We start from the raw sequence: 23,632 nt of genomic DNA on the forward strand, positions 1-23,632 counted from the left end.
ATTTCAGTTTCACGTTTTATTCCACTTGTTGAGTGTGTATTTTCCCTCACTTTTTTTGGCATCAATGTATTGCTTTGCATAAATAATTGATAAAAAAAGAGCTAATCTACTTCTATTTACATGCTCCTCATTTCTCATTCCCTCCTAGTGTGTCAATGATCATATTTTTAACTGGGCCGATCTTATTCGTCAGATTCAAACCGAACGTTCTTAAGGCTACCACAGGTGGAAAATTTGTGTGGTATAGTTTAAATAGTTTATCCGCCATTCCTAGCAGGACGTTGTTGGATGGATATCTTTCTGCCCAAAAGGGTTCTAAACTCAATGAAGAGCCAATGTCCAGACCTCTTTCCATTGCCTTTTCTAAAGCGTATACTAAACCGTGAACGTCTGTTTGGCCCATGTTTAACCCTTGTCCAGCGAGAGGGTGTGTTGTGTGTGCTGCATCCCCAACAAGGGCAACTCTATCAGTACAATAACGATCTGCGTGCGTTAATTTCAAAGGAAAACGTGCTCTTGTCTTATCTATTATACTAACGACTCTTGGTGGGTAAATCTCATCAATTTCGGAATCGTCCTTCAAGGTGGCATATATTTCATCAGTTCTGAATTTAATATCTTCTATCAATTTATCGGTGTCCATAGAGCCGTCTTCCAATGTGCGGTAATAGTAATTCATATCTGCGTCTTCCAAGACAAAGGCTGCATTGACAAGTGCAGTGAATGATTCTGGAGTTAATGACAACAATAGCCTCGATAAACGTTCGGACGAACTCCAGACTAAAGTGGCATTATTATCAGGCATGGGCAAGTGCGCAATAGGACCGGTCGGTAAAAACCTTTGCCAACCCCTTAACTTAAATGGAGGATACTCCAACTTCATACTGGCTACAACACCGTAAGCATTATACATCCAGCCCCTAGATTGGATCTGGGAAAATCTTCTGGTAGGAGAATTGAACCCGTCTGCACCGACTAGTAATCTTGTCTTATATACTTCACCATTAGAGAGAGTGACCAAAGGCCAGGACAATGGATCATTAGGGTCGCTGTGTTTGATATTGACGACTTTTGTATTATCAATAATATCAATCGAGTCCTTCTTTGAATCGTACTGGGAAATCCTGTTGTATAACGAAGCCTGTATATTTATAATTTCAATCATACAAAGCACGGAGTCCCTTGCCAGATCCAAAGTAGCCTTAGAACAACCGTCTGTAACATAGAGCCCATCGTAACTCTGAATCCTGTCATGCATCAAAGTGGCTCCAGCGTTGTTTTCCAAGAAATGAATAGATCTAGGTGTAACACTAACAATTCTATTTGTAAAGTAATCTGGGGGTGAATTATAAAAATCTGATAATTTATCCTTTAAGTCCACCATATCCACCAAAGTCGTCTTTAAATCCTTTAAATGAGGAGAATTCTTAATCGATGCAGCTAAAGTCAAACCTGCAGGACCGCCACCAACGATTAATACATCCGTTAACGTTGGGGCTGAAGATTTGACTGTTGCCAAACCTCTCACCAATATACGCCGAGTAAGCATAACTTTCGAAAAGAGCATGCCTCTGTGCCAAAACAGGTTCACTTAAAGACCAATTTGGGTTATTGAATGAAGAGAGCTATCGTCACAATTATATATGTTCCTTCTAATTCTGTATCACAAATTCTAGAAAGGATATTTTCCAGAAACAGTTTAAGGTCTGCGTGTTTCTTCTGCTGCAAGAAGGAAAAAAAGAAAAGGAAAACAATAGCGTGAATATATTCTATTCAACAAGAGTAGATTGCTTTTTCCTTGAATTTTGAAAGTTTGCCTCCTTAGCTTAGTGGTAGAGCGTTGCACTTGTAATGCAAAGGTCGTTAGTTCAATTCTGACAGGTGGCAAATTTTTATTTGTCAATATTAATAATTGAGATGCCCCTAATTTTTGGCACCGCCCTCGACGGAAAAAGTAGAAAAGACGTCAGAAATTAGATGGTTCCTATGGGAGTTATTAACTAATAACCCCGAAAAATGGCTCTTCAACGATGAATGCTCGCTCACGGAGGTTATCTTCACCCCTATTTTAATTTTCCTTCTAAGGTCACAGCTAGGTGTAAGGTTATATATATATATATATATATATATATATATATATATATATAGGTAGAGGTATTTCCTCATTGATTTAGAGTACGCATACGTGCAGAAGTACGTATTGCCAAAAAGGTCTAGTAGCAGCTCTATAAAAACAAAACGGAAGAACAGAATGTCAAAGGCAGTAGGTGATTTAGGCTTGGTTGGTTTGGCCGTGATGGGCCAAAATTTGATCTTAAACGCAGCAGATCACGGATTTACCGTAGTTGCTTACAATAGGACACAATCAAAAGTAGATAGGTTTTTAGCTAATGAGGCAAAAGGAAAATCAATAATTGGTGCAACTTCAATCGAAGACTTGGTTGCAAAACTAAAGAAACCTAGAAAGATTATGCTCTTGATCAAAGCCGGTGCCCCGGTCGACATTCTAATAAGGGAACTTGTACCACATCTGGATAAGGGCGACATTATCATTGACGGTGGTAATTCACATTTCCCAGACACTAACAGACGCTACGAAGAGCTGACCAAACAAGGCATTCTTTTTGTGGGTTCTGGAGTCTCAGGCGGTGAAGATGGTGCACGCTTCGGTCCATCTTTAATGCCTGGCGGGTCCGCAGAAGCTTGGCCGCACATCAAGAACATCTTCCAATCTATTGCTGCTAAATCGGATGGTGAGCCATGCTGCGAATGGGTGGGACCTGCTGGGTCTGGCCACTATGTGAAGATGGTACATAACGGTATTGAGTACGGTGATATGCAGTTGATTTGCGAGGCTTACGACATCATGAAACGAATTGGCCGGTTTACCGATAAAGAGATCAGCGAAGTGTTTGACAAGTGGAACACTGGTGTTTTAGATTCTTTCTTGATTGAAATCACGAGAGACATTTTGAAATTCGATGATGTTGACGGTAAGCCATTGGTAGAAAAAATTATGGATACCGCTGGTCAAAAGGGCACTGGTAAATGGACTGCAATCAATGCCTTAGATTTAGGTATGCCGGTCACTTTAATCGGCGAGGCTGTTTTCTCTCGTTGTTTGTCAGCCATAAAAGACGAACGTAAAAGAGCTTCAAAACTTTTGGCAGGACCAACGGTGCCAAAAAATGCAATTCATGACAGACAACAATTTGTATACGATTTAGAGCAAGCATTGTATGCATCAAAGATTATTTCATATGCTCAAGGTTTTATGCTGATCCGGGAGGCCGCCAGATCATACGGGTGGAAATTGAACAATCCCGCCATTGCTCTAATGTGGAGAGGCGGCTGTATAATCAGATCTATCTTCTTAGCCGAAATCACGAAGGCCTATAGGGACGATCCAGATTTGGAAAATTTGTTATTCAACAAGTTTTTCGCTTCTGCAGTTACTAAGGCCCAATCTGGTTGGAGAAGGTCTATTGCTCTTGCTGCGACTTACGGTGTTCCAACTCCAGCTTTCTCTACTGCGTTAGCTTTTTATGACGGCTACAGATCTGAGAGGTTGCCAGCAAATCTGTTACAAGCTCAACGTGATTACTTTGGCGCTCATACCTTTAGAGTTTTACCCGAATGTGCTTCTGCCCATTTGCCGGTGGATAAGGATATTCATATCAACTGGACTGGACACGGAGGGAATATTTCTTCCTCCACCTACCAAGCTTGAGGGATCAAGTGTAAGTTTTTTTTTTTCCTGAGTTGTCCTAAAAAATTTTATACATATATGCTTCTTTTCGTTTATTATATATCTATATTTACAAACCTTTTACTCACTGATGCAATTTGTTTCCAAATACTTTTTTGGAAATTTCATAACTAGATATCATAATCGCGCAACTTGGTGCTATCTTAATTACTCTCGCAGCCAGGCCCGTGTAGAGGGCTGCAAGGCCTTCTGTACGCCATATAGTCTCTAGAAATTTGAACATGTTTCTAGACCTGTTGCTACCCCTCGAATCGTTATTGTTCATCATAGATATTTGCCATCTCGTTTTACCGACGTCAAAGGGGTGCGTACAAATAGCAGCTATCATCCCGCTTATGCAACCGCTGGCAAAACTGTTTATGAAATGAATCCAGTTTGCATCCTTAGGTGCAAATTGAGTAGAATCCAGCCATAGTTTTTCCTTACAGAGTTCATATGAACTCCAATATATTGCGCTGAACGGGACGTCTCTCCATAGAGTGATCTCCAAACCTTTGAAAAGGGCCCTAGAAGGACCTACCATTTTCATTTCTTGCCTCGTCTCGTCTAACAAATCTTTAACCATCATCCATGTTTTTGTGGATTTTGATGATCTCGGTATACTTTGCAGTTTAGTTTTAACTAATTCCAAAGGTGCAATACTTGTTGCTGCAAATACCCTCGCAATTGCTCCACAAAAGAGGGGGTTTAATGTTGGGTACGTCGAGGCTATAGGGGAAACATCTCTTATGTATTCATAACCACTAAAATAAACCATGTTAGCGGGAATAGCCATCAATAGGGTTAAAGAAATACCCCTCCATAAACTTGTTATACCTTCGACGCTGGCAATTTTCGTGAATGCTTCCAAAGTACCGTTGAACTTCAACGATGAATTTTTACAGTGCAGTTCTTGAAAACAAGCACTCTCCCAAAATATTTTCCCGTTGTTCAAGTTCTGTCCTCTTACATTGGTAAATGTTTTTAGTTTCGACCCTGAACTAACGGCTTGGGATACTTCGGCAGGACCATCGCATGAACAGTCGGGAATCATCTGCTGCTGCTGTAGCCGTATTCTCACCACGTCCATTGGTGTCAAAATCAAAGAAGTGAGTACTGATCCAGTACCAGCACTTAGCATTCGTTCTTTTAGGGTCAGGCTGTTACTTGTATTTCGATCACTCATATCGTATTATCTACGCTTGTCGTTCCCTTTTTTATGATACCTTATGCCTTTGGCTCATACAATTCTTGTGAGATTAAGTGGCACAAATGTGAGGGTACTGCGCCCCAATTCCAGAGGAATAGCCTTCCAAAAAATATGCCAAGGTGACTGAATGTGTCTTGTTCTCTCATTGCTATTCAGAGATCTTCAAAGATGGCGAAAAATAACGTTGCGCGTGTTTGGGTGGGTGCCAAAAGTGTCAAACATCACCCACGCAAAGGCAACCAAGAGGATTAAAGAGGACCGCTGCTTCTGTATCGGTTGATGTTAGTAACATGCAGAAACAAAGGTGATACTTTATAAATAGTAAATCATACATAAGTATATATGCCGCAAAATAGTCACAACTTTCTTTTCTTTAATTTACCTGTTGCGGTAGAAATCCTCTTGCTTGTGTTGAGCTTCTTATCACCGGATATGTACTCCCTTGGAAAAAATTCATTGATTCTTTTTTGCTTTCCCTTTTTCTTACGCTTATTAACGTCTCTAATCAAGGGAATGAGAATTTCATCGGACTTTTCGTGTGGCCAACCCAATTGATTCTTCATAAATGAACGAAGCATATCTAGGTCTGGCACTCCCCAAACAAACGGTGTGGTATCATGATCCACTTCTGGTCTCATGTACGCGTCATAAACCATGACACTCGGAAAATCATCGTCCAAGATAACTTCATTATTTACCAATTTCTTTCTCAAGTCTTTTTCAAATTTGTTTTCCGCCTCTTGCTTACGTTTATCAAACTGTCCATTATTATACCAGTCTTTGAAATTCTTTAGGTTTCCAAATTCCGCAATCACTTCTATGCTCGAAACAGGGCCCATACCCTTCAATCCATTAGTGTAATCACTCCCCAAAAGCTGTGCCAACTCAATCATATTCTTCCTATCCAAACCCAACAATTTTAAAATAGATTCTGCATCATAAAACTCGACATAGTTCTTTTCATGGAACATATTTTTGTAAATTTTTGTACCTCCAAATAAAAAGACATCACTATCATCGGTAATTATACCATCGACAAGGTTCAGTTGTAATAATTCCGCACACTGTGCTTCAGCTTCCATAGGTGCGGTAATATATGGAATACCAAATCTTGATAGTAATTCTTGCACTTCTTTGATCATATCCATAGTCACTTCATCGGAGTCTCTTTTATCCTTCATCTGCTGTTCGAATAATTCGTCCTCCATAAAAGCATTCTCGGCCACGTTTCTTCCATCGGAAGTCGACAAAGTTGTGTTTTTAAATGTATCAAATTCTTCCTGTTCCTTTATCATGTTTTCTACTATGTTATCTTCTTCATTCTCAGAGAAGTCATAATCAAATACGAGAGGCTCTCTGTGCTCCTTATCTGAAGACCCGACTTTTCCACTATCATTATCCTCCACTTCCCTCGATATCTGAAACCTGGTGGGAACGTCCTCAAATACTTCATCTGATAAAACTTCTAAGTCATCATTATCTTTTGCGTCATTTGAGCCCTCTTCAATCTCGGTTTCTCTTTCTAATATTTCGGCAGCATTTAGGCCAGTCAAAAGTTCGTAGCTATTCACATTATCGGTAGTTTCAGCTCCACTTTCTTGTTTATTCCTCGCATTTTTGTCTTCCACAAAATTGGTGGTGCTATAAGGGTTATACGATGGCTGGGAGGTAGTAGAAGAAAACCAGCTGGGCATTTCAGGAATTGGAGGCTTCTCCTTCGTAGCCTCTCGGGCCACATTACTCTTAGCTTCATTTTGAAAAAGCAGGGAATTTTTGTTGTTGAAGTCAAATTGTGGTATCTTGTGAGAAATGAAATTCAAATTTTGCTCCCCTTCTGTTAAAACGGCCCCTTTCTCTTTCAGCTCAGACGGCAATCTAAACTCCGGAATAGTTGTATTGCTGGTCTTTTCAAGGACTGATTCTGATGTGCTATTCAAATTTGTCACATGATGTAGTTGCTTACGGTCCGGTTGTGCCCCAAGTGATCCATACTGCAATATCGGTGAACGAGACTCTTCAACATTTGAAGTTGTTGACTCAGCGATTTTTGATTTGTCGCCCGATTCGGGTTTCTTTTCTATCTTAGAAAGTTGCACTGCCTCCATCATTTCAATTTCCTCAATTTGTTTCAGGTAATCTTCATCGTCGTCATTGTCGTCTTCCACGCTGATTCTGTTAATTCTGGTTGTTGGAGTGTTTTTGATGGGTGATGCCTGATCGTGTCTTTTGTCCAAGAACGATTTACTGCCAGCACTGTTAACGGATTGGCCCATGTAAGGTAGCCTTGCAGCTTTCAAAGAAAAATCTTCAATCAACTTGACGCTCTTGGGTTTGAGTTCCACTTCTTCCCACTCACATTCATCAGAATCCCATCCCTCACCTTCCGGTCGGTTGCTCCTCTTCTGCGGAGTTGTCGTCTTGTTAGAAGGCTCACCTCGCACTATTTTAAAGGTACCATCCTGCAAGTCATCCCACTGGAGCACGTCGCCGTCTTCAGCATTACCATCTAACTGCTTTATCAAGGCGCCTGAATCTTTATCGTCTATTACGATTGCCTTTTGGGCATCAGAACCATCATTTGACCCTAACCCAAGAATCCACCCATTATCAGTCTTTGTCAACTTGTACTCTTTATTTTTTTGACCAGATATCCTATTGATCACCTCCTGGTTCAGTTTAGACGCTCCGCCATCCTGGAACCCAGTGGTATTAATCAATTTCTGAGTGAAAAAATTCCTTCTTTTGACCATATCTATTTGAAATTTTGAAAAATCCATGCTATTTGGGAAAATGGTTTCCAATTGCTCCTTCGAGTATCCCATCCTCAGTCTGGATTTCAGCCTCAAAGACGATAATATCAAATACTGTGTAGCCTTTGGCAGCTCCTCAAACTCAGCCGATGCCGGATTTATGGTGTCCAGATCAATGTCTTCCAATCCATCACCATCTATCGAATTCATGAGCCTTTCAAAAGTTTTAGTAGAATCAACTCTTGCATCTTCCCTGTCGTATTTAAACCCCGGTATATCGGGCAGATCCCATTCGTCCTGAGGTTTGAAGATCTGCACACTACTGCCATTATTCGGTGTGGAATTTTTTGCGCTATCGTTTGAGCCGTTTTGCAATTGCAAAGCCAGCAGCTTTCTAGCGGTAGATTTCGCACTGTCTCGTTTTCCTTGTCTTCTTTCTTTCCTTTGCCGTATAGTTTCCCTTTTCAATACGGGCACACCACCGTCAAACACGAACACCGGCCTGATTCCAAAGTATAATAGCTTACAAATTCTTCTGAAGAACCCAGTAATGTGAGAATTCTTCACCGCATTTCCCTCCTGATCACGGACGGCTTTCAAAAACTGATATATCCAAATGGAGGCATCTACTGCCATCCTCTTGTCTTCTAGGGATTCCAACCTCACCGGTCTAGCCGTGGGACCTGCAATATCCCAAAATGAATGAACACCCATTTCTGTTGTCCGACCTTCTTTCGAATACGCTTTGCTTCATGAGATGACGTGTAGAACCTTCAATGATTTACATACAGTTTTTCAATCCCTTTAAAATCTCTATGTGTGGCGCCACCTTTTCTTTTTTTTTTTTTTTTTTTTTCATCTCTGGCCTTCGCTTTCCCTCATAATGCCTCCAGTAAGATTCGAATGGGCCATACAAAAAGAAAAAAGAACAAAGTGAAAATCAGCAGATAATAGAAAAAAAAACAAAATTAAATATCGTGGTCACACCACTCACTGTTCCAAAACCTCTAAAAGCATAAAAAATGAACCAAAAAAAATCAAAAACAAGTGTGAGGCGTCCACATATGCAACTCTTGCTTATCGTTTAATATTCGAGATAGCAGCTAGTAAAATTATTGATTTTCGATGTTTTCTCTTTTTCTTTCTTTTTGAACGGTACCTTTTTCCCAACTATCTTCCAATGGTGTCTGCACTTTGGAAATCAGTTACAAACGCTCTTGGTAAGGTATGCCTTTACCAAACAAGACGTCGCTCTTATTCGGCCAGGTGTCAGTAAATACTGTGACGCACCCATCCACCCCGCGCACTAATTTTGCAAAATTTGGGGGCAGGTTGAGAAAACTCCATAGAAAAAATCGACTTTGAATTAATTCCGCACAACGTCGCCGTGTTGGCTAAAGAGAACGGAAAATGGATAACATGATAAAAGCACAAATATATACATATACACAGCAGCGGTTTCACAGGATCGTCTGTATGAGACACAACTAGGTCTTCTGCTGCTAATGTGCGTTCTCCAAACGCATCTGCACAGCCCATGGCGAACCATTTATTCATTTTATTATTATTATTATTATTATTATTATTTTGTACATTAATATTATCGTGCTATATATTATTATTATTATTAGTATTATTATTATTAGGTGCAAGTGAAACGACAAGTTCGGTGCAGTCACTTGTCTGGGTGCTCCTCTTCTCTGTTACAGCGGTCTCCATCTGGATGCTGCAACCATCGCCGGCTTCTACTAATTTTCTTTTCCTTTTTGTTTTTTTTTTCTAGTTTTTTATTTTCTAGTTTTCTGCTCGTATTCTGTTGGTTTTCCTGTGTCTCTCCTTTTAACAAGTCACCCATTCTCTGCGAAGAAGCGGTCGCACCAACAAAATAGAAATAGCACCGGACGCCCGATCGCTTATTACTCGCAATCATAGTTGCCAATCACAGCCGGGCACACTCGGGATCTACCGTAGAATCCTATGCGTCACACACGAAGACAGGCTACGAACCGTCGAGGTCCTCGCGGCGTATGTGATTAGTATTGTTTTGACCTCATCCATACACCCTGAGATATCTGTCGCACCTCCGGTTATGCTAAAAATTCTGAAAGTATATAAACCATGACCTTTTCTTCCTTTAAAGCACCTTCCTATTCGGTATCCTTCCATTGTTTTACTGTCAATTTTTTTTTGCTGCCTATCACTTCTTATTTATTATTTAAAAAATTCTCTATATTAACTAATTGTCCAAAATATAAGCATACGCTCATATTTACTGTCTTAAAAGTCATAACTATACCATAGTTTTCCCCCTCTTTGTCGCCTTTTTTTCAAACTATTTTCCCCCGTGAGACAGCGACTGAAAAAAAAAAACGACTGCGCAGAAGGCTTATATAAAAAAAAAAGAAATACTTGTTCACTTTCGAGCATTGAACTATTGTCATTACCTCTAGATGGGCAACAAATTCACAATGGAGTCACCTAAACATTTGGTGGATGATGTGCTTTTCATATCACCCACCAATGATGGATCAGAAGGAAAGCCTACGGAAGTCACGTTCCAGGAAGATGAAGGTCATGACGCTAGCTTGCATAATCGCAACCATGACAAGAAGTCGGAACTGGCCACCGAACGAGAAATTATGGCTACAACCACGGATGACGATGGTATCCCGTCTCCTTCTCACCCAATGGAAAAGCGTGTTCTGCGCAAAATGGATATTTACTTGATTCCGCTTATGGGACTACTATATTTCCTTTCCAACTTGGATAAATCGAATATTGGTAACGCAGAGGTTGCAGGTCTATCCAAGGACATCAACCTTGTTGGGACGCAATATAACACATGTGTCACTGTTTTTTTCGCGACGTATGTGCTTTTCGACCCCATAGGTACTAACCTTCTGAAAATCATGGGTCCGCCATTAATGATGAGTATCTGTTTGACCTGTTTTGGTGCTATTTCTTTGGGGACTGCTTGGGTTAAGAATTATGCTCAATTGATCGTCGTCAGACTACTGCTAGGTGCCTTTGAAGGTATGATTTATCCCGCTATTAACATGTATCTTTCGGTCTGCTATAGAAGAGAACAATACGCCCTGAGGTTCGCCTTTGTCTTCAGTGCAGCCTGTTTGTCTTCATCTTTTGGTGGGCTGATTGCTTACGGTTGTTCCAAGATTAGCGGTGCTTTAAAAGATTGGCAATACATTTACATTGTCGAAGGTTGTCTCTCCCTGGGGTTCGTACCATTCTATGCCTTCGGCTTGAGCAAAAATTTGGAAGATTCGTGGTTTTTCAATAAGGAGGAAAAAGAATACATTTCCGAGAGATACAAGACAATGAACACTTTTGACCCGGACGAAAAATTCGAATGGTTCCAAGTGTGGCAGGCCGTCAAAGATGTCAAGACTTGGGCTAGTGCCGTTGCCTTATTCGGTATCGATTTGACTACTTTTGGTCTAACTGTCTTCTTACCAATCATCATTACCAGTATGGGGTTCACGAATGTCAGAGCCCAATTGATGACCGTCCCCATCTATTTCCTCACAGCAATTGTGTTCTTCATCTGTGCTGTTTGGTCCGATCGTATAAAGTTAAGATCTCCATTCATTTTAGGTGCTTGTCTGACAACTTCGATAGGTATAGCCATCGTCCTTGGTTCTCAAGTTCACGGTGTAAGATATTTTGGCGTTTACATTCTTTGTATGGGTATTTACGTTAATGCCGCCTGTAACTGTTTATGGTTAAGTGGTAATACCGGTAATTACTTCAAGAGAGCCACCGCTTTAGGCATTAATCTATTTTTCGGGTCAGGTTCAGGTTTGGTCTCTGGACAAATTTTTGTCGCCAAAGATAAGCCAAGGTATATCAAAGGGCTGTCCATTAGTTTGGCCTTCCAAGTCTTCTCCATATTTATGACAATTGTACAGATTTTCCTATACAAGAGGGAAAACGATAGAAAGAAGGCAATAATCGATCGTTGTAATGAACTGGGAGAACCTATTCCATACGATGAAAGATTAAGCGACAAAAACCCTGAGTTCAAATACATGTATTAGACTCTACTTTCTTCAACCCACATTTTTTTTGCCCCTCGTTATGAGCGTGTTCGCAATTTGTAATTTTCTTTTATATACATATGTACTTATCTTTTAAGCAATTTCATATGACCCTTGGTTTTCCGGCTTCTGTTTTGTTTTTCATCCCAAACATGTTAACCACTGGGAAGGTATACATGCCTATATCTATATCTATAAATATATATATATATTTATATAGTATTATTGTCAAGTTCTTAAAGCTCCAAAGAAGAAGAGGATGTTCCCAAAGAAGAGTCACTGTAGTCATCATCGTCCGATTCATCCTCGTCACCGCTTTCTTCCGAGTCGTCTTCATCCTCGTCACTACTTTCTTCCACTACCTTTATGATTCTCTTTGGTTTACTCTTCCTTTCTGGTATGTCGGAAAAAAATTCGTCCAGGCTTTGCAAGCGATATTTCTTCCCGTTTTGAGAGGTGAAGGCGTTTACGCTACCTTTACCTGAGATGCTATTGCCATCACCGCCACTGATATCAGTTGAATTTGCATTGGGGTTTGACGCAAATGATCTTGCTGAGTTGTTAGTGATGAAAGATTGAGAGGAAAAGCTCTTTTTGTATTTGTTATAGTCCTTCAATTCTACGCCTTCTCTAACATCGTTATCTGTTTCGCCAATATCGGTAATTTCTGTATTCCAAGGAAGCATTCTAAAAAAATCCTTAATTTCTGGAGCATGTGTTTCCAATCTGGCAGAGACGATAAAATCGTCATTCCTTGCCGTAGGTTTAGGCGCTTGCAATAACAATGACACAATCTCATATTTTCCTGAATCAAACAAGGATGAAATCATTCTCGCTCTATCCCTAATATCAAATTCGTCATCATATTTTGCCAAGTAAAGGACCGCATTGTACATTTGAGAAATTCTTGAACTGCTAAAATCATAGTATGAATTATTCTGGTTATTTTCTTCACTATTAGATTCACCGCTTCCAGCAATTTGCGCTTGCTTGAAACTATCAATGTCATATGATAACAGTTTTGCTGATAACACTAAGATCTGACATCTTGTTTCAGGGCCCTCATCTGAAAAATTCGGAATCAGCTTCCTCAAAACGTCCGGACATATCTTAAATTCAATTGACGCAATTTCACCAAATAACCAAACAATACCTGCACGAGCATTATCAGCCAAACTCCTTTGAACTGTTAACAAATCAGCAAGCTTGAAGATTATGCGTAAATGTTTTGTAGGATTTTTTTGCACCAGCATCCTAATAACATTTACGTATGCATCTAGGACAGAAGCAGACAAGTTGTGGGATTCCATATGATCAATTAGCCACTTCATTACATGAGATTCCCAACTCGTTGACAATTGGCCACATCGAGATAATGACTTGACCGCCATAATGACAACTTTTTCTGGGAGATGAGCGCTGGCTACATAATATTTCAATTCTTTGAATATTTCTTTAACGTTTGATTCGTTTATTAACGTGGATAAAATCTGGATCTTCCAAATGGATGCCACGATAGGATCTTTGGGTAAAATATAGAATTTCTTGGTGTAAGGTAAAAATAGAGTTTGATCTAAGGTTGATAAAAAATGAATTGCTTGTAAAAGCGTTTCCTTGTTGCCTTGATTTGCTGTCGTGATCACTGTTCTGACCAATGCTTCAATGAATTTAGTGTTTTTCATCTGCAATGGTGAAGCTAACTGATATAGGGCATTGCAACACGATAAAATCACTGTAGGGCTGGAACTATAAATTAGACGATTCAAACTCTGTAAAAATAAATCTAAATCAGGATCATTTACCACGTCGTAAAGTGGGTATTCAATCTCATTATATTTATCTGGTAAAGGGCAGCTTCTTGAAGAACCTTCTGATGACTTATCAACCACAGTAGGTTTTGGCAAGAACTGCTTACAATATTTGATCAGCAGTTCAATTAAATATGATTGTGACCATGAGTCTAGCTGCTTAATTATTCTACAATACCTGCGGAAATGTCCATGTAACAGCTCCAAGTAATCGGAGTAACATTCCTTATAAGCCAGGATGGCGCAGGATATCACCTTAGGGTCCGTATCTGCCATTAATTCTTTTAGAATATCCAATAATTCTTCATGGTAGTCACTCTTTCCAGCCCTATATAATTTGATAATGGCCAAGGCAACTTCACCACGAACCATCGCAGACGGATCTGTAACCAATTTCTTGACAGTATGCAAAATTATAGGTGCTAATGACGACATTTTCATGTCAGAGAGAGTACTCAAAGCAAAGCATCTCAGTTCGGGATTCGAATCAGACAATGATTTTTGCAGTGAGTTAATGGATAACAAGGTCAGATTTGGGTCATTTTCAGCAAATCGAAGTAAATATAGGTGAATAAGTCTTTTCACTTTGGTGTCATTAGTTGTAATATTCTTTACAACATCAGCAAAGTATAATTGAACGTCAATAGAGTCATCATCGGAAGCCATTATAGATATGATTCTTTTCATGGCATCTCTAACTTCTCTAGAGTTCCTAGAATTTAACAAAGTGACCAACTGTTGAGGATTAATGTTTTGAGAATAATAAGTGTACGAGGATTCACCCAATTTAGAGGTGGCTACCGCGGCAGCTTCCCTCGTTATCACTTTAGCCGTATCCAGCGCCGATGCAATACGGTGGATTGAATCTACCATTACTGGTTGTCCGCTTTTCGATTGTTTCCTGTCTTTGGCTTCCCGTTGTTTTTTGTTATACAATATACATATGGTTCTCCAAAAGTGATTTGTCTGAATTTGTCAAAATCTTAATGGCTCGGACACGCTTTGATGGTAGTATACCTAAAAAGTTATATACGTCGATATAAGTTATGGATATACGCAGTGCGAAACGGTGTATAGACAGTGCCCTGGTATTTATATTATCCCAGCATACTTCTCTTGCGACCACGCAACCTGACCTCTTGGAATCTTTTGGTAACTTCTTTCAGTTTCTTGGCACCTTTCGCACCTTGTTCATGATAGACCTCTTCGAACCCCTCCATGATCCAAACATTGTACTTTTCAGCATGCTTTGAATGTGTACTTAGGATAGCTCTCTCCAACACGTATAAATCAACACCTTTATCTTCAACCAGATTTGAAACTGAGCCCAGACCAAAATCAATCAGATGAGGCGTCCACCTGGCACCATCTCGCACGAGAACAATGTTAGAGCTCGTCAAATCACCGTGACAGTAGTCATTCCAATGCAGCAGCCCAATTTGGCGCCCCACCTTGCGTAGTGTAGTTGCGACAAGATCACTATATGGATCTTGATCGTGCATCCACAGAAAGTTCTTTAAATTACTAAAACCGTGCCCTCCAGGAAGATCTTCTCCAAGAAACTCTAACCAAATAAACCCATTGTATGGATCACACGCTATTAGTTGAGGGACGCATAGTCCTGGGATTAAGTATAATTTGGCCAACAAACGTGATTCGTTCAACGTACGATGTTTTGTTAGCGCCTGGTCTATTTGTGGGTGTCTATAACGCTTTGGTGGCCTATATTTAATGATGTATTTTTGGTGAGGATCCTTTGCTTTTGGGACATATGGGTGAGTAGTCGTTGAAAAAACAATGGCTTCTGCACCTTGCGAAATAGGTGCAATGTCTACATCAGGCGTCAGATACGAAGATACTTTATCAATAAATTCTTGTGTCATAATGGGAGAAGCGTATGACCTTTTCAATTGTCGTGTCTACCACTTATTTGCCTTTGAGTAAGATTATGTTTGTTCTTCAAGTTGGTGATGCGCCGGCGATTTTTTCAACCTTGTTTGCTATAGTGGAAAATCAGAATGAATTTGTACTGACGCACATATATATTTATATAGGATGTTTATGTAATTGAGATTATGACACATTCAGGATTGCATAAACTCGAGAATGCGAGCAATAGATGGTATGCTTGTCCAGCGATCCATGTTACGGGAGTAGTTTAATATGGGACCAGTGTGATAACCTTGATGTTCGACCAGCACATTTTTGGAGGTAAAGTAGTTGTGTCCCTCACTAGCTTCACTCATTTTCTTCGCCAAGATCTTGTTCTGAAAGCTCAGCAACTCGTCACTACCGTACGTAATCATTACGGAGCACTTAGTCAGAATATCTTGCCACATTTCTGTTTCAAAATTTTTTTCAATGTTAACAAAAGGATCGCTAGTAAAATCGACGTTTGAGTTGCTCCCTACGAACATTCTCCCAAACATCGAATGACTCTTTAAACATAGACCATCCCATTCCTGTGTTCGTTGCATATATTCCCTTTCTCCTTCGTGGAAGAAAGTGGCATTGGCCCAGGGACTTATGGCTATGACTTTTTTCGGGTAGATAACTCTGTTGCACTTCCTCAAATACAAAACAATGTTCAAAACAGCATTGCCACCAGCAGAATCTCCCATAATCGTCAGGTTTTTGCAGCCCATAGTCTTAACGACGTAATCAAAAATTGCCACATTTTGTAAAATTTGCAGTGGGTACTTTCTCGACTGATCATCGGTAGCCGTAACTGTATAATCTGGTACAAGAATGGCCATCTTAGGAAATGCGTTTCGCATATTATTCAAAAATGATAACGATGTGGGCGTCAATTTAAGAGCATAACCACCACCATGATAGAACACTAAAACTGGATCTGTTGCGGGATCAAAGCCCTCTGGCATAACATACCGGTAAAACTTCGTGCTAACAGTGTTGGGTGCGTTTAGTCGATGATTTTGGAAAATGTTGTTCTCTGGAGATTTCTGATCTTCTATAGGAATGTCGTATTTTACATATGTTGGACTAGAAAACGTGGAAGGATACAAACAAACAAACAAAGGATTGAGAACGTATTCACAAATACGTTCATCGAGAATCCAAGAACTTTGCCTTAAAAAAATTCTGTTGACATGGTCAAGGCAAAATCTACGTTTGCGTTGAAAAATGATTTTCATACAGTCGAACATTATGAACACAGGCACTATTGTAAACAATAAAGCAGCAAATTTCAATCCATGGAACAAATGCAAATGTAAGGCGCTCCATCGAAAGCCCACATCATTTTGAACAGCATTTTCACTCGATACAACGTTAATGATGTCATTTTCCTGAAGCCGATAGTATACAGCTTTTGAGTCAAGATCGGAATTAGTAACCATTATTCTTTGAAAACCTTTCCCTTAGCATTTGTGTTGTTCTTATTCCAAGCGATGCAAAACATTTTCGATTTCCCGTTTCTTTTTTTCCCTCAATTGTATACAGCTAAAGCATTAATACAGTAAATACACGCATACTAAAACAGAAGTTGTTCATCAGAAAATCATACCATGAGTATTCTAAGCTATACATTACACAATAAATCAACTACAACAAAGGATATAAAAGTGTTGGCGGGAGAATTATTTTTATACTTGTTTGTATATCAAAGTAAAATCTATATATTGATTGATACACTATCATGTTTAAGAAGGAAAAGAGCAAGAGGGAGAGAAAAAGCATGCTTCCAATGAACTTTATACTTGTTGACCACCATATTTGGCTCTCCATTCACCAATTTTCTTTTCGTCAATACGTTGGAATAAATATTCTGCCTTATTGATATTATGTCCTTCAAGAATAGCCAAATGGAATCTATCATCAATTCTTAAAGCTGGAGCATTCAACATTTTGTTTATTTTTTCACCTATTTCTGGCATATATGGTGTGATAATAGAGCTAACAGCATAAATAATATTCAAACCGACTGCGACAACAGCGTCTGACTTTTCTGGAGACTGTGAAAACAGGGTATTGTCCAGCTTATTTTCTTGCAAAAACTGGTTACCACGAGCACTTAACGACATGGCAATTTCTAAACCACGTCTTTCATGTCCAAGTTCCATTTCTTTGATATAACTTGATAAAATTTCATCGATATCCTTGACTAGGCCATCATAATCGGAAACCTTCTTAGGGTCAAATTTGGCAACAACACCATTGTATTTGGCATTAACAAACTTAATTAATCTGTTAACAAAGTTACCCAAGTTAGCCAACAATTCACTGTTGTTTCTGGCAACAAAGTCGTCCCATGAGAAATGAGAATCACTAGATTCTGGTCTAACGGATGCCAAGTAGTATCTCCAAACACTTGGAGAAATGCCAGAATCTTGAGCATTGTTACCAAAGACACCAATACCCCTACTTTTGGAAAATTTACCGTTTTCATATTGTAAATATTCTGTAGTGTTCAAATGGTGCAACATGGTCCAGTTCTCTTCTGTACCCAATTGAGAACCAGGGAAAACAACTGTATGGAAAGGAACATTGTCTTTACCCATGAACTGATATAATGAAACATGTTCTGGATTCTTCCACCATTGTTTCCATTCCTTGGTGTAGTTAGAAGTGATGGAAAGATAACCGATTGTGGCGTCAAACCAAACATACAAGACTTTGTCTTTATATTTTTCTAAAGGCACTGGTGTACCCCAAACCAAATCTCTTGTAATACAACGAGGCTTCAAACCATCCTTTAACCATGATTGAGTAATTGTTTTTGAATTTTTTGACCAGTTACCTTCTTCAGAAGCCTTTCCAACCCATTCGGAAATCTGACTTTCCAACTTGTCCAACGATAGAAAAATATGATCGGAATATTTGGGTTCTGGAGACGCATCATCTAATTTACAGCGTGGGTTGATCAATTCAAATGGATCTAATAAAGTGCCACACTTGTCACATTGGTCACCACGAGCATCATCGTAGTGACATTTTGGGCATTCACCTTCTACATAACGATCAGCCAGATAAGAATTATGCACTGGACAGTACAATTGCTTCATAGATTGTTCTTCTAGGTAACCGTTTGAATTTAGCTTCGTGAAAATATCTTGAGCAATTTCTGTTTGCTGCTTCGTCGTAGTTCTACCAAAATAATCGAATCCAATTTGGAACCACTTGTAAACATCACTGTGAATCTTATGGTATTTGTCACACAGTTGTCTTGGTGTCACACCTTCCTCCAAGGCTTTGGTTTCCGTAGCAGTACCATATTCGTCAGTACCACAAATAAACAAGGCATTATAGTTACGTCCTTTACAGTAACGAGCAAAAATGTCGGCTGAGAGAACACTACCAATAATATTACCCAAGTGTGGAACGTTGTTGACATAAGGTAATGCTGAAGTGATCAAGATGTTCCTTTCGTTTGGCTTGGGCAAGATTTCAGCATCCTTTGGCTTAACCGTTAAGTTGGATTGGATTTTCACTGCACCGATATTTTTGAAGGAAGAAGAATCGCGCGGAATATGCTTTTGAGCCAACGCTACAGCGTTGTGAACTTTAGATGGTAATTCTGGGAATTTAGATTGGACCAAAGAAGAATCTAATGCATAAACATTAGCAAACAGAATCAAATCTGTAGCAGTTAATGGTTCTTTCAATTCGATCAAGTAGTTTTCAATGGCCTTATTTGTCAAAACCTCTACATGTTGTTGAGGTAATTCTTCATGATATAACAGGTTTTGTAAAGATGCCAATGCAAATTGGTACTTGTCAGAAGTTTGACCTTCAAAATCTTCCATGACGTATCTTAGAATAGCATTAGCATCAAATAAGAAGAACGGTTCCTTTGCATTGCGCAATTCCATGGTTGCGTTATCATTGTCAACTTCAAGCTTTAAATTTTTGCTTGCAAATTCGAGCGCTAGGGCAATCTTCAAATTGTTTGCTAGCTGCAAATGAGCGGGGTGTTTCTTTGATTTATCAAAAGAAATATGGAAAGACATACTTGTTCTAAATTTTCGCTCCTTTTTCACGTTTTATTCCTCCACAAAGGTACATATTTGGAAGCAAATCATCTTCAACATTAGACATCGAAGAATATTTGTCATAGTCATTTTTTTTTTCGTTCTCTCTTTCGATAAGTTGCGTACAGCAATTTTTTCCGCCTCCGAAATTATTCGTGCCTCGTGACATTAAGAATAAGTGACTTGACCCGGGCAATGCATAATCGTTTCGGCGGCTAACAAGCATAAGCATAGAAAGCCAACAGATCAACAAAATACACCATTATCATCGAGCTATACATTCTCGACAAAGTGCTTACTAAAAAATTTCTCAAATTGACTTATACTATACCGAATCTTTTGACCTCCTTGTTCTTTAAATCCCTTCTCTCCACAGGTTCTTATTCTCGTCTGCAACAACTAGTGCTTCAGAGTTACTGTTATCAAAATCTTTCTTCAATTTGTACGACAATCTCCGCTGTAGCTAAAAGGTTATTCATAATTCGTTTTCATCTCTAGGACATTTTATAATTGTATTTAATTCCTATCAACAGAACTAACCCAGAAGGTTTCAGGATATTATTTTTCCGTCTTCCTTTTATTGAAAAAAAATTGATATCTAAAACACCGGGTAATGTCAGGATTTTATTTTTATCGGCACGGCTGCATAGCGAAGGGTCCATTGGCAAAAGTAAAAAGAAATCGCAGAAAGTATAGTGAGGGGATTGAAAGTTTAAGAAGAGGTGAAACAATATCTACCAGGCCCAAGATATTCAATTTATAAAAAAATTGCTACAAAAATGGGTGCTATGACGGGTGCTACAAGCTGGTTCGACGATTGGAACGCTGAGGCTCTTTATAAAGACGACGTCACTGGCTGTGATGACTGTTCCGAAACTTCGCCAATTCCTAAGTCGGGTATTATCTGTGGACCTATATTAAGACTCATTAACATGGATTTTAAGGAAAAAACGTACGAAGGATCTGTTATGATGGTAGTCAAAGGTGAGGAAAACTTTCCGAAAATTGCTTACCAGCAAGGACCTTCATTGCCCTCTGACAATGAGGACATTGAAATTAGCGAGGCATCCTTCGATGGTAAACTTTTCCATAAGGACAATTTAAAAAATGATGATATATGGTTTTATAGGTATGAGATTAAGTTGCCGATGTTCAACTATGAGCAAATGGTTAAATATTCCGTTGACGGTAGAACAGAACCACATTACAGGTTCTTCGTGCCCTCTTTCACTCAAAACTCGAACGTTATTTCCTATTCATGCAATGGATTTTCACTGAGCGTAGATACATCCAAGTTCAAGGGTTCCTTGTGGTATGATGTCCTTAAGAAGCATCAATACGTCCATTATCATGCTATTCTCGGCGGCGGTGACCAAATTTATTCTGATAACATCAAACTGCATGCGCCCAATTTTAAAGCTTGGTTGGACACAAAGGATCCTATCAAGAAGTATAACACTCACACCACTGAGGAAACAAAAGAGCAGGTCAGGCAGTTTTATTTAGAACACTATTTAAACTGGTATGGTTATGGTCACTGGTATGGTTCCACCCCAAAATCTAAGACTACTCAAAAATGCTTTGTCAAATCATTAGCTTGTATTCCAGCCATTAATGTCTGGGACGACCACGATATTATTGATGGGTACGGCTCATACAACGATTCCTTCATGAAGACTGAAAATTTTTTGACGGTGGGAAGAATGGCTTATAGATACTATATGCTCTTCCAGCATCATGTCAGTGCTTCTAAGCAAGATGGTGATGACTTTGCGTATTTAAAGAGCAAACAATGGATCCTAGGTAATGAAAAAGGGAGTCCTTACATCGGTGAAAGGTCTCATTCTGTATTCTCTTGGCTCGGCCCGAAAATGGCCATGTTAGGCTTGGATTGTAGAACTGAGAGGAAATTACGTGAGATCTTCTCAGAAAGAAGTTATTCCTTGATTTGGGAGCGTCTCGAAAACGAAGTAAAAGTTTTGAAAGGCGGCCACTTACTGCTGATGCTAGGTATCCCCATCGCATATCCAAGGTTGGTGTGGTTAGAATGGCTTTTTACCTCAAAGCTGTTGGCTCCAATTAAATATCTATCCAAAAAGGGGATAGTTGCCAATGGCTTCGTTAACGAATTTAATGGAGATGTAGAACTGCTAGATGACTTAAATGATCATTGGTGTGCGAGACATCATAAAAAAGAAAGAAACTACTTAGTAATGAAATTGCAAGACATAGGTGCTAAATATGGTGTTAGAATAACAATCTTATCAGGCGATGTACATTTAGCATCCGTCGGGAGATTCAGGGCAAAACGTCATAGACATCATCTCATCATGTCCGAGGAGAAGGAAAAGGAAAATGCCAAGATTATTGAAGAACCAACAAAAGATGTGAGGCTGATGTTTAATATCATTGCTAGCGCCATAGTAAATACCCCACCACCAGATGCAATGGCCACCTTGTTGCAAAAAAGATGTCGCTTGCATCATTTCGATGCGGAAACAGATGAAGATGCTGTACCAATTTTTACCAAGGAAGTGGACGGAATTCATAAACGTAAAGAATCGTGTTTCATGAACAAAAGAAACTGGTCAGATATTATACCTGTAGAAAATCTGTTGAATAATCCCCAATTGAGTAAAGAATTGGGCGTAAAGGTTGGCGATATAGTCGTTCCTGGCATTATCACAGAAGAACAAAAGTTAAAGACCTTGGAAAATTGTGACCAAACGAACTCTTATCCAGTAACTTCTGGTGGCTTGTTTACCACCATTCACGTGGAAAGAGATGCGAATCAAGCAAATTCGCAAACTGTGAGCTACGGTCTGCCCATTCCAGAATTGGAAGTCACTCGCGAAAGGTTGTCTCACACAGGCATCAAGCATTTGAACATCACATAGCTTAATTTCATGATAATCACAAATTTCTGTTTACTAATTCAATCTTTTCCATCGATTACTTACGGATCGTTAGGTGCGATGCCGTACCTGAACTAAATGTATATACTAATTTTTGAAAAAAAAAGGCTCAGTTGTGCTTAATCTTTCTTTGGAAATTACTCAAACGAAGTTAATCCTGTATATCTCTATTCATATAGTTAATACATACACGATATATCTTCGGTTTTATCTTCTTCCTTTTAAATACTTCTTCTTCCTAAAAGGGTTAAAAATTCTTCTCTTGTTTTATGAGCCCTAAACCCTCCAAGCATACAGGAAGTTACCGTAGATGAACCCGTTTTTTGAATACCTCTTGAAACCATGCACATATGAGAAGCTTCCATAACAACGGCTACACCTAATGGTTTTAGAATATCACTTAACGCCATTGCAATTTGCTTTGTAAGTCTTTCTTGAACCTGGAGCCTTCTAGCATACATTTCTGCCAATCTGGCTAATTTACTTAACCCGATGACTTTTTTGTTTGGTATATATCCGATATGAACTTTACCAAAAAATGGCACTAAATGATGTTCACATAACGAGTAAATTTCAATATCACGAACAATGACCATTTCATCATGATCTTCTTCAAATACAGCATTCTTAATGACATCGTCCATAATGTTTGTCTGGTAACCTTTAGTGAAATACAGCATGGCTTTGGCGTACCTTTGTGGAGTATCTAGTAGACCTTCTCTATCGACATCTTCACCTAGTTCGGTCAAAATTGTCTTAATTGCGCCCGAAATACGTTGGATTCGCTCCTTTTCCTCTCCTTCTGTTTCCTCTGCACGTTGTCTTGTTCCCACACTTGGCCAAGAAAAGCCATCTCTCTCAACAGGAGGATTTAGGGTATATGGAGACGTGGGTCTAATGTTTAACGGGGTTTCATGTCTTTCTATTTCTTGTACTAATTGGATGTTGTGCATTTTGAAGTGATTGGATGTATTGGTTCTAGCAAAAAATGAGTCACGCACGCTATCACGACTAAGGATGGGATCGTAAAATATGTTATGAATGGATATTATGTCGATCAGACGATTGGCACGGTACAAATAAATGAAAGAAGTCAAAGAAGGGCAAATCAGTCGGGTTATGTGATAAGTATTTAATAGACATGTTTGAGAATTAG

General features: G+C 39.3%; 11 protein-coding genes and 1 non-coding gene across 12 annotated transcripts; 4 read left to right on the forward strand and 8 right to left on the reverse strand.

Moving 5' to 3' along the window:
• Nucleotides 1-127: 127 nt before the first annotated feature.
• On the reverse strand, nt 128-1,567 carry COQ6 (putative N,N-dimethylaniline monooxygenase COQ6; the record flags this gene model as incomplete). The annotated part of the gene is made up of 1 exon (XM_033910695.1): nt 128-1,567. The coding sequence occupies one exon, from the start codon at nt 1,565-1,567 to the stop codon at nt 128-130; it is 1,440 nt and encodes a 479-aa protein (XP_033766586.1).
• Nucleotides 1,568-1,815: 248 nt separating this feature from the next.
• SPAR_Gtrna36T lies at nt 1,816-1,887 on the forward strand. Its single transcript has one exon. It is a non-coding gene; the product is annotated as a tRNA-Thr (tRNA).
• A 364-nt stretch (nt 1,888-2,251) lies between these two features.
• GND2 (phosphogluconate dehydrogenase (decarboxylating) GND2) lies at nt 2,252-3,730 on the forward strand (the record flags this gene model as incomplete). Its single annotated transcript, XM_033910696.1, has 1 exon — nt 2,252-3,730. One exon carries the CDS (start codon nt 2,252-2,254, stop codon nt 3,728-3,730), a length of 1,479 nt encoding a protein of 492 aa, XP_033766587.1.
• Nucleotides 3,731-3,833: 103 nt separating this feature from the next.
• MTM1 (Mtm1p) lies at nt 3,834-4,934 on the reverse strand (the record flags this gene model as incomplete). The annotated part of the gene is made up of 1 exon (XM_033910697.1): nt 3,834-4,934. One exon carries the CDS (start codon nt 4,932-4,934, stop codon nt 3,834-3,836), a length of 1,101 nt encoding a protein of 366 aa, XP_033766588.1.
• A 380-nt stretch (nt 4,935-5,314) lies between these two features.
• Nucleotides 5,315-8,422, reverse strand: RAD2 (ssDNA endodeoxyribonuclease RAD2; the record flags this gene model as incomplete). The annotated part of the gene is made up of 1 exon (XM_033910698.1): nt 5,315-8,422. The coding sequence occupies one exon, from the start codon at nt 8,420-8,422 to the stop codon at nt 5,315-5,317; it is 3,108 nt and encodes a 1,035-aa protein (XP_033766589.1).
• Nucleotides 8,423-10,158: 1,736 nt separating this feature from the next.
• TNA1 (Tna1p) lies at nt 10,159-11,763 on the forward strand (the record flags this gene model as incomplete). The annotated part of the gene is made up of 1 exon (XM_033910699.1): nt 10,159-11,763. The coding sequence occupies one exon, from the start codon at nt 10,159-10,161 to the stop codon at nt 11,761-11,763; it is 1,605 nt and encodes a 534-aa protein (XP_033766590.1).
• Nucleotides 11,764-11,999: 236 nt separating this feature from the next.
• APL6 (AP-3 complex subunit beta) lies at nt 12,000-14,444 on the reverse strand (the record flags this gene model as incomplete). Its single annotated transcript, XM_033910700.1, has 1 exon — nt 12,000-14,444. The coding sequence occupies one exon, from the start codon at nt 14,442-14,444 to the stop codon at nt 12,000-12,002; it is 2,445 nt and encodes an 814-aa protein (XP_033766591.1).
• Nucleotides 14,445-14,668: 224 nt separating this feature from the next.
• Nucleotides 14,669-15,454, reverse strand: BUD32 (serine/threonine protein kinase BUD32; the record flags this gene model as incomplete). Its single annotated transcript, XM_033910701.1, has 1 exon — nt 14,669-15,454. The coding sequence occupies one exon, from the start codon at nt 15,452-15,454 to the stop codon at nt 14,669-14,671; it is 786 nt and encodes a 261-aa protein (XP_033766592.1).
• A 201-nt stretch (nt 15,455-15,655) lies between these two features.
• SAY1 (steryl deacetylase) lies at nt 15,656-16,930 on the reverse strand (the record flags this gene model as incomplete). The annotated part of the gene is made up of 1 exon (XM_033910702.1): nt 15,656-16,930. The coding sequence occupies one exon, from the start codon at nt 16,928-16,930 to the stop codon at nt 15,656-15,658; it is 1,275 nt and encodes a 424-aa protein (XP_033766593.1).
• A 354-nt stretch (nt 16,931-17,284) lies between these two features.
• Nucleotides 17,285-19,540, reverse strand: MES1 (methionine--tRNA ligase MES1; the record flags this gene model as incomplete). The annotated part of the gene is made up of 1 exon (XM_033910703.1): nt 17,285-19,540. The coding sequence occupies one exon, from the start codon at nt 19,538-19,540 to the stop codon at nt 17,285-17,287; it is 2,256 nt and encodes a 751-aa protein (XP_033766594.1).
• Nucleotides 19,541-20,340: 800 nt separating this feature from the next.
• Nucleotides 20,341-22,458, forward strand: SPAR_G04730 (uncharacterized protein; the record flags this gene model as incomplete). The annotated part of the gene is made up of 1 exon (XM_033910704.1): nt 20,341-22,458. The coding sequence occupies one exon, from the start codon at nt 20,341-20,343 to the stop codon at nt 22,456-22,458; it is 2,118 nt and encodes a 705-aa protein (XP_033766595.1).
• A 239-nt stretch (nt 22,459-22,697) lies between these two features.
• On the reverse strand, nt 22,698-23,429 carry FOL2 (GTP cyclohydrolase I; the record flags this gene model as incomplete). The annotated part of the gene is made up of 1 exon (XM_033910705.1): nt 22,698-23,429. One exon carries the CDS (start codon nt 23,427-23,429, stop codon nt 22,698-22,700), a length of 732 nt encoding a protein of 243 aa, XP_033766596.1.
• Nucleotides 23,430-23,632: the final 203 nt, after the last annotated feature.

Source organism: Saccharomyces paradoxus, chromosome VII, assembly GCF_002079055.1.
Source record: "Saccharomyces paradoxus chromosome VII, complete sequence".
In the NCBI taxonomy this organism is placed as follows: Eukaryota; Fungi; Ascomycota; class Saccharomycetes; order Saccharomycetales; family Saccharomycetaceae; genus Saccharomyces; species Saccharomyces paradoxus.